Source organism: Haliotis rufescens, unplaced genomic scaffold (genome assembly GCF_023055435.1).
Source record: "Haliotis rufescens isolate VD_foot unplaced genomic scaffold, xgHalRufe1.0.p SCAF_1, whole genome shotgun sequence".
Taxonomy (NCBI): domain Eukaryota; kingdom Metazoa; phylum Mollusca; class Gastropoda; order Lepetellida; family Haliotidae; genus Haliotis; species Haliotis rufescens.
The window spans coordinates 87,217,994-87,228,527 of NW_025963779.1; the positions used below are offsets into that span (position 1 = coordinate 87,217,994).

General features: G+C 38.5%; 2 protein-coding genes across 2 annotated transcripts; one reads left to right on the forward strand and one right to left on the reverse strand.

The window, feature by feature from the left end:
- Positions 1–1,102: 1,102 nt before the first annotated feature.
- LOC124147078 (mediator of RNA polymerase II transcription subunit 15-like) lies at positions 1,103–8,969 on the forward strand. The gene is given in 4 exon segments (XM_048381362.1): positions 1,103–1,110; positions 1,737–1,792; positions 3,178–3,433; positions 8,423–8,969. Coding segments are annotated over 4 exon segments (867 nt in total).
- LOC125372185 lies at positions 8,966–10,195 on the reverse strand. Its single transcript, XM_048381365.1, has one exon. It carries the CDS (start codon positions 10,193–10,195, stop codon positions 8,966–8,968), a length of 1,230 nt encoding a protein of 409 aa, XP_048237322.1.
- Between the last annotated feature and the right edge of the window lie 339 nt (positions 10,196–10,534).

The following is a 10,534-nucleotide window of genomic DNA, read 5'->3' on the forward strand; positions in this document are numbered from 1 at the left end:
GAAGGTACATTGTTCATATTGAAGCATTATCGATATTAAAGGTACATTGTTTGCTTATGGTACATACAAGTACAATGTTACATTTTAAGTGTTTGATTGATTGCATTTAAGGGGTACGTCGTTCAGGTTAGGTTGTTCACAGTTTCCTCAGAGTCGCGGATATAACCCTCGCGATTTCAAAAAAACTAACCATTTTACTTTTAATGACTTGTTAACAGTTTATTGACACAGGCTTCCTAACATTTCACAAGTGCAGACCTCAGGGTATTCCTGGCACGTCATTCACGACAGCCATACTCCTGTCTCCAGAGACGGGTTCTGTAAGCTGCTTGTCCTGAAAAACAGTAGTAGCTGTACACACCCCGATGTGAATTGTTTTTTCAAGCATGATGGCATATTAGTGTTTTGTTGACTTTTCGCCAGTTTGTTAGCCCATTTGATAACCGTGCATGTATTTGCTTATTGTGAATTTAATACGACCGTGCTGATGTTTCGTTGTCGATATTTATTTTGGTTGTATTTACTTGATACGTGCCAGTGGATACAGTATACTCGTCTTAAGTATAATATTTCACGACTAACTGCACATGATAACAGTTAAATAAAAACGTCAGTAGTAAAATACATAAAACGGTAGACAAATACATTACCTTAATGAATAATTCACTTTAATTAGCAAACGCAAATGATAAATGTTCTGTTATAGACACGGTTCCCCATCCACCGCACGAGGAACTATCTAAGTGAGCATTGTCAACACGGATCAATACGGATCAATTTCCTCACGCAGCAAATCAGGACGATTAAGCTGTTCCTTTAGACCACGCCCCTCCCCTCCCCCACCCCCTGTCGCGTCCCGACTGCGCAGCGCTCTACCGCCCCCGCGCAGTTGAGAGCGCCACTTAAGGCACCAGTAGTGATAGTGTGGGGAGAACCGAGGACGTATCGGCAGGATGAAGGTGCTAGCTAGCTGTTTGGTGTTGTCCGTCCTAGTGCTTAGCCAGGCACACGCCAGGGCCATGGATTATCGTCACCTGTCGGGGGATTATGCAGATTACACATGGAATAATCCACAAAAGGGATTATCGTTAAAAAGGAGACTATGGCCAGGTAAGGGATGTTTTTTCTAAAAACCGCATTGATGTATTTGATTTACTTGTTTCAAAGCAGATTTGAGTGTCTACAGATAATCGCTCAAAGTTTTATCAAAGACGTACCGTTGTATACTGTCTGGCAATAATTTCTATTCCAACCGCAACTACTATTTCCAGTACAACCGCAACTACTACAACTATTACTTCCACCTCTACTTAAACCAATATATTACAATAAACATTACTAAAACCACTACAACAACCTCCACTAAAACCACTGAAACTACTACAACAACTTCCACTAAAACCACTGAAACCACTACAACAACCTCAATTGAAACCACTACTACAACCTCCACTGAAACCACTACAACAACCTCCATTGAAACCACTGAAACAACTACAACAACCTCAATTGAAACCACTACTACAACCTCCACTGAAACCACTACAACAACCTCCATTGAAACCACTGAAACCACTACAACAACCTCCACTGAAACAACTACAACAACCTCCACTAAAACCACTGAAACTACTGCAACAACCTTCACTAAAACCACTACAACAACCTACACTAAAACCACTGAAACAACTACAACAACCTCCACTAAAACCACTGAAACCACTACAACAACCTCAATTGAAACCACTAATACAACCTCCATTGAAACCACTACTACAACCTCCACTGAAACCACTACAACAACCCCAAATGAAACCACTGAAACCACTACAACAACCTCCACTGAAACAACTACAACAACCTCCACTGAAACAACTACAACAACCTCCATTGAAACCACTACTACAACCTCCATTGAAACCACTACAACAACCCCCATTGAAACCACTGAAACCACTACAACAACCTCCACTGAAACAACTACAACAACCTCTATTGAAACCACTGAAACCACTACACCAACCTCCATTGAAACCCCTTCAACAACCCCCATTGAAACCACTGAAACCACTACACCAACCTCCACTGAAACAACTACAACAACCTCTATTGAATCACTGAAACCACTACACCAACCTCCATTGTAACCACTACTACAATATCCTTTGTAACCATTACAACAACCTCCATTGTAACCACTACACCAACCTTCACTGAAACCACTACAACAACCTTCACTGAAACCACTGCAACAACCTTCACTGAAACCACTGAAACCACTACAACAACCTCCACTAAAACCACTGAAACTACTACAACAACCTTCACTGAAATCACTACAACAACCTCAATTGAAACCACTGCTACCTCAACTGAAACCACTACAACAACCCCCATTGAAACCACTGAAACTACTACAACAACCTTCACTGAAACCACTACAACAACCTCCACTGAAACCAATACAACAACCTCCACTGAAACCACTACAACAACCTCCACTGAAACCACTACAACAACCTCCATTGAAACCACTACAACAACCCCCATTGAAACCACTGCAACAACTTCCATTGAAAGCACTGAAACCACTACAACAACCTCCATTGAAACCACTACAACAACCTCCATTGAAACCACTGAAACCACTACAACAACCTCCATTGAAACTCCTTCAACAACCCCCATTGAAACCACTAAAACTACTGCAACAACCTTCACTGAAACCACTACAACAACCTCTATTGAAAACACTGAAACTACTACAACAACCTTCACTGAAACCACTACAACAACCTCCACTGAAACCACTAAAACCACTACAACAACCTCCACAGAAACAACTACAACAACCTCCATTGAAACAACTACAACAACCTCCACTGAAACAACTACAACAACCTCTATTGAAAACACTACAACAACCTCCACTGAAACCACTACAACAACCTTCACTGAAACCAATGAAACTACTACACCAACCTCCACTGAAACCACTACAACAACCTCCACTGAAACCACTACAACAACATCCACTGAAACCACTACAACAACCTCCAATGAAACCCCTGAAACCACTACAATAACTTCCACTGCAACTACAACAACAACCTCCATTGAAACCACTATAACAACCTCCAATGAAACCACCCAAACAACCTCCATTGAAACCACAAGAACAACCTCCATTGAAACCACAACAATTACCTCCACTGAAACCACTACAATAACCTCCACTGAAACCACAACAACAACCTCCACATAAACCACCACAACAACATCCATTTAAACCACTGAAACCAATACAACAACCTCCATTGAAACAACTACAACAACCTCCATTGAAACCACTACAACAACCTCCACTGAAACCACTACAACAACCTCCATTTGAACCACTGAAACCACTACAACAACCTCCACTGAAACCACTGCAACAACCTCCATTTAAACCACTGAAACCACTACAACAAAATCCATTGAAACCACTACAAAAAAACTCCACTGAAACCACTACGACAACCTCCACCGAAACCACTACAACAACCTCCACTGAAACCCATACAACAACCTCGACTGAAACCACTACAACAATCACTGCTACTAATACTCTTCTACAATCACTGCTACTAATTCTCTTCTACAATTATTGCTACTAATACGTATACCCACACACAACAACCTCCACTGAAACCACTACAACAACCTCCATTTAAACCACTGAAACCACTACAACAACCTCCACAGAAATCACTACAACAATCACTGCTACAAATACTCTTCTATAACACTGCTCCTAATACTATTCTACAATATTTGCCACTTATTCTCTTCTACAATATTTGCTACTAAAACCGTCCTGCAATCACTGCTACTAATATTATTCCACAATAACTGCTACTAATACTCTTCAACAATACTGCTACTAATACTCTTCTACAATCATTGCTACTAATACTCTTCAACAACACTGCTACTAATACTCTTCTACAACACTGCAACTTATACTCTTCTACAATCCTTGCTACTAATATTCTTCTACAATCACTGCTACTAATACTCTTCTACAACACTGCTACTAATACTCTTCTACAATCACTGCTACTAATACTCTTCTACAACACTGCTACTAATACTCTTCTACAACACTGCTACTAATACTCTTCTACAATCACTGCTACTAATACTCTTCTACAACACTGCTACTAATACTCTTCTACAATCACTGCTACTAATACTCTTCAACAACACTGCAATTAATACTCTTCTACAATCATTGCTACTAATACTCTTCAACAACACTGCTACTAATACTCTTCTATAACACTGCTACTAATACTCTTCAACAACACTGCTACTAATACTCTTCTACAACATTGCTACTAATACTCTTCCACAATCACTGCTACTAATACTCTTCTACAACACTGCTACTAATACTCTTCTATAACACTGCTACTAATACTCTTCTACAACATTGCTACTAATACTCTTCTACAACACTGCTACTAATACTCTTCTACAACATTGCTACTAATACTCTTCTACAACACTGCTACTAATACTCTTCTACAATCACTGCTTCTACAATCATAGCTACTAATACTCTTCCATAATCTTTGCTACTAATACCGTCCTGCAATCACTGCTACTAATACTCTTCTACAACACTGCTACTAATGCTCTTCCACAATCTTTGCTACTAATACTCTTCTACAATCATAGCTACTAAAACTCTTCTACAACACTGCTACTAATACTCTTCTACAACACTGCTACTAATGCTCTTCCACAATCTTTGCTACTAATACTCTTCTACAATCTTTACTATTAATACCATTCCACAGTCACTGTTACTAATACTGCTATTACTAGGATCATCAGATCCTTGCACGACTAAGGGAGATTAATTCTCCAAAGAAAGAATGATATAGTTCGAAATCTCGTACAAATTCACAAAGACATGGCCAATGGTTTTATACCTCTAGCAGAAATCAAAATCATGGGAGTGACCTAAAACTGGACCCAAAGGGACAAGTACACACACAGTAATGCATAAATTACAACCCTGAAATATATCAGTTAGCGTGGTTTTCTGATCATGACATGATGCCAAATGTCAAAAGGCACACGCGGGATACGTATCCTGGTGTTAATGAATAAATTGCAACACACGGGTACTTGAAACATATGACCTTCCCTCCAACGAGCACCACGAGGCTAACTAGGATTAGCATGTAGTGGAGGCATTGGTTTAACGACTATTTAGACAGCATTGCCATTGGGGGACGAGGTGATAAGATAGGCAGGGGACGTACTGTGCCACATCGACTGGAAGCACTAATTTAATCCAACAAGTTCATAAACTGTTCTACAACAAATACAAACAGCTACATTCTCCTGGAGCCGGCGTGTCCCGGAGTTGGCATGACGTAGCGTGGTTTTGTGCGGTGTTGTAGTAGTGGGTGCTGGTGATGTAGTGATGATGTTATGACGGTGTTGTAGTGCTGTTGTGATGGTATGGTGATTGTGTAGTGGTTTGTGCTGTTGTAGTGTGGTTGTTTTGTGCTGTCGTGGTGTTTTGGTGTGATGGTGTAGTGTTGCAGTGGTGTTGTGATGATGTGGTGGTGGTATAGTGGTGGTATGGTGTGGTGGTATGGTGTGGTGGTGTGATGGTATAGTGGTTTGATTGTGTGGTGGTATAGTGGTGTGATGGTATAGTGGTTTGATTGTGTGGTGGTATAGTGGTGTGATGGTATAGCGGTTTGATTGTGTGGTGGTATAGTGGTGTGATGGTATAGTGGTTTGATTGTGTGGTGGTATAGTGGTGTGATGGTGTAGTGGTTTGATTGTGTGGTGGTATAGTGGTGTGATGGTATAGCGGTTTGATTGTGTGGTGGTATAGTGGTGTGATGGTATAGTGGTTTGATTGTGTGGTGGTATAGTGGTGTGATGGTGTAGTGGTTTGATTGTGTGGTGGTATAGTGGTGTGATGGTATAGTGGTTTGATTGTGTGGTGGTATAGTGGTGTGATGGTGTAGTGGTTTGATTGTGTGGTGGTATAGTGGTGTGATGGTATAGTGGTTTGATTGTGTGGTGGTATAGTGGTGTGATGGTGTAGTGGTTTGATTGTGTGGTGGTATAGTGGTGTGATGGTATAGTGGTTTGATTGTGTGGTGGTATAGTGGTGTGATGGTGTAGTGGTTCGATTGTGTGGTGGTATAGTGGTGTGATGGTATAGTGGTTTGATTGTGTGGTGGTATAGTGGTGTGATGGTATAGTGGTTTGATTGTGTGGTGGTATAGTGGTGTGATGGTGTAGTGGTTTGATTGTGTGGTGGTATAGTGGTATGATGGTATAGTGGTTTGATTGTGTGGTGGTATAGTGGTGTGATGGTATAGTGGTTTGATTGTGTGGTGGTATAGTGGTGTGATGGTGTAGTGGTTTGATTGTGTGGTGGTATAGTGGTGTGATGGTATGGTGGTTTGATTGTGTGGTGGTATAGTGGTGTGATGGTATAGTGGTTTGATTGTGTGGTGGTATAGTGGTGTGATGGTATAGTGGTTTGATTGTGTGTTGGTATAGTGGTGTGATGGTATAGTGGTTTGATTGTGTGGTGGTATAGTGGTGTGATGGTATAGTGGTTTGATTGTGTGGTGGTATAGTGGTGTGATGGTATAGTGGTTTGATTGTGTGGTGGTATAGTGGTGTGATAGTATAGCGGTTTGATTGTGTGGTGGTATAGTGGTGTGATGGTATAGTGGTTTGATTGTGTGGTGGTATAGTGGTGTGATGGTGTAGTGGTTTCATTGTGTGGTGGTATAGTGGTGTGATGGTATAGTGGTTTGATTGTGTGGTGGTATAGTGGTGTGATGGTATAGCGGTTTGATTGTGTGGTGGTATAGTGGTGTGATGGTATAGTGGTTTGATTGTGTGGTGGTATAGTGGTGTGATGGTATAGTGGTTTCATTGTGTGGTGGTATAGTGGTGTGATGGTGTAGTGGTTTGATTGTGTGGTGGTATAGTGGTGTGATGGTGTAGTGGTGTAGTCAATCAGTCAATCAACTAAATCTCTATATAATGTATTGGACCTATGTGCAAACACAGAGCGAAACAAAAGTTCTTTTCTATTTCAGTGAATGGCTAATATTCATTATGAATATGCCTCCTTCATGTAGTTACTTTAATTGATAAATGATCTTGACTTATTAAATTTATCAGGTTATTAACGTTTACACCTCAGACTGCTATTGGCCCATGTCTCCAATCAATTTGCTACATGTGCTCTACATGCTGGCTTTGTGCAGCCAGTTGTGTTTTGCCTATAAACCGAATACAGTTCTATCACTAGCATCATTGCACAATATGTCGTAATGTGAACTAAGAGCTAATGAACATTAGTTCTCATATGATCCCAAACTCGTGATTAAACCAACTGTTTTGTGGTTTACGTTCATACCTGTGACAATTGATGTTCAAAATAATGCGTTTCTGTGCTTTACGGTGCAGATTTCCCTGGAGCGATTCCGATGTGATTGATTTTCAAACGTAGGACGGTTAAATTTAGAGAATGTTTTCCTTTAAGCGAACTATTCATTCGACCTTAAGACGGGAAAGGATAATTTGTTACGGACAGACCATTTGATTTTCTTTGGGGCTAGGGTTTTGTCTAGAGTCTAAATATTGTTATAGTTATAGTTATAGTTACAGCCTCAAAGCCAGGTATTTTTCTAGTAATAGTATGAGCCTGAATTGTGTTTTAAAGGAAAAGACAATGTATTTTTTGTGGTTCAAGGTTGTTTTCAATCGTCTGAAGCGTAGTTATTTTTTTCAAGAATTTTCTGGCACGATGTCTTTTTAGATGATAAAATCCACCCCCATCCTCCCCCCATTCCCCCCTCAAACCCCCACCGCCCACCCCCAGCCCAAGCACCCACACTCTGCACCCCCACACCAGAATATCTAGTGGTCGGTCCCCCAGCAGCAGGTGGCAATACTGAACCGATGGCTAAATTACACCAATCAGTTCAATTATTGTGCGAATTTAAATCGCTTTTCCAAATTCACTTTTTACCACGTGTTCAGCTATTCTACTTGTGAAAGTTACACATGTGTTAGATTTCGAGTCTCACTCAACGCTTACAAGCTATCCAACAGCGTCCAATACACACTTCCCATATTGATTAAAGCTGATTATGAATTTACAAGAGATGACATTTAAAAATCAATATATTTTAATTAAAGGCATCATTACTGCAGCAACACGGATTTTAACCAAATGTCACGTTATTCAGCCGCTCCATTACGCCATTTGAACTCTACAATATAGGTCATTATAGGTTTCAAACGACAGCTGAGATAATACAGGAAGACCTTAATGACATATGTATGCATTTCTCTCCCTGGGCGTTGAGCAGAGTAGGTGTAAACTGAAGTCTATAAGTAAACTGAAGTCTATGAGTAAACTGAAGTCTATGAGTAAACTGAAGTCTATGAGTAAACTGAAGTCTATAAGTAAACCGAAGTCTATGAGTAAATTGAAGTCTATGAGTAAACTGAAGTCTATGAGTAAACTGAAGTCTATGAGTAAACTGAAGTCTATAAGTAAACCGAAGTCTATGAGTAAACTGAAGTCTATGAGTAAACTGAAGTCTATAAGTAAACCGAAGTCTATGAGTAAACTGAAGTCTATGAGTAAACTGAAGTCTATGAGTAAACTGAAGTCTATGAGTAAACTGAAGTCTATAAGTAAACTGAAGTCTATGAGTAAACTGAAGTCTATGAGTAAATTGAAGTCTATAAGTAAACTGAAGTCCATGAGTAAACTGAAGTCTATGAGTAAATTGAAGTCTATAAGTAAACTGAAGTCTATAAGTAAACTGAAGTCTATAAGTAAACTGAAGACTATAAGTAAACTGAAGTCTATAAGTAAACTGAAGACTATAAGTAAACTGAAGTCTATAAGTTAACCGAAGTCTATAAGTAAACTGAGTAAATTGAAGTCTGAAAGTAAACTGAAGTCTATAAGTAAACTGAAGACTTTAAGTAAACTGAAGTCTATAAGTAAACTGAAGTCTATGAGTAAACTGAAGTCTATGAGTAAATTGAAGTCTATATGTAAACTGAAGTCTATGAGTAAACTGAAGTCTATGAGTAAACCGAAGCCTATAAGTAAACTGAAGTCTATAAGTAAACTGAAGTCCATGAGTAAACTGAAGTCTATGAGTAAATTGAAGTCTATATGTAAACTGAAGTCTATGAGTAAACTGAAGTCTGAAAGTAAACTGAAGTCTATAAGTAAACTGAAGTCTATAAGTAAACTGAAGCCTATAAGTAAACTGAAGTCTATAAGTAAACTGAAGTCTATGAGTAAACTAAAGTCAATAAGTAAACTGAAGTCTATGAGTAAATTGAAGTCTATGAGTAAATTGAATTCTGAAAGTAAACTGAAGTCTATAAGTAAACTGAAGTCTATGAGTAAACTGAAGTCTATGAGTAAATTGAAGTCTGAAAGTAAACTGAAGTCTATGAGTAAACTGAAGTCTATAAGTAAACTGAAGTCTATGAGTAAATTGATGTCTGAAAGAAAACTGAAGTCTATAAGTAAACTGAAGTCTATAAGTAAACTGAAGTCTATAAGTAAACTGAAGACTATAAGTAAACTGAAGACTTTAAGTAAACTGAAGCCTTTAAGTAAACTGAAGTCTATGAGTAAACTGAAGTCTATGAGTAAATAGAAGTCTGAAAGTAAACTGAAGTCTATAAGTAAACTGAAGTCTATGAGTAAACTGAAGTCTATAAGTAAACTGAAGTCTATGATTAAACTGAAGTCTATGAGTAAACTGAAGTCTATGAGTAAACTGAAGTCTATGAGTAAACTGAAGTCTATAAGTAAACCGAAGTCTATGAGTAAATTGAAGTCTATGAGTAAACTGAAGTCTATGAGTAAACTGAAGTCTATGAGTAAACTGAAGTCTATAAGTAAACCGAAGTCTATGAGTAAACTGAAGTCTATGAGTAAACTGAAGTCTATAAGTAAACCGAAGTCTATGAGTAAACTGAAGTCTATGAGTAAACTGAAGTCTATGAGTAAACTGAAGTCTATGAGTAAACTGAAGTCTATAAGTAAACTGAAGTCTATGAGTAAACTGAAGTCTATGAGTAAATTGAAGTCTATAAGTAAACTGAAGTCCATGAGTAAACTGAAGTCTATGAGTAAATTGAAGTCTATAAGTAAACTGAAGTCTATAAGTAAACTGAAGTCTATAAGTAAACTGAAAACTATAAGTAAACTGAAGTCTATAAGTAAACTGAAGTCTATAAGTAAACTGAAAACTATAAGTAAACTGAAGTCTATAAGTAAACTGAAGTCTATAAGTTAACCGAAGTCTATAAGTAAACTGAGTAAATTGAAGTCTGAAAGTAAACTGAAGTCTATAAGTAAACTGAAGACTTTAAGTAAACTGAAGTCTATAAGTAAACTGAAGTCTATGAGTAAACTGAAGTCTATGAGTAAATTGAAGTCTATATGTAA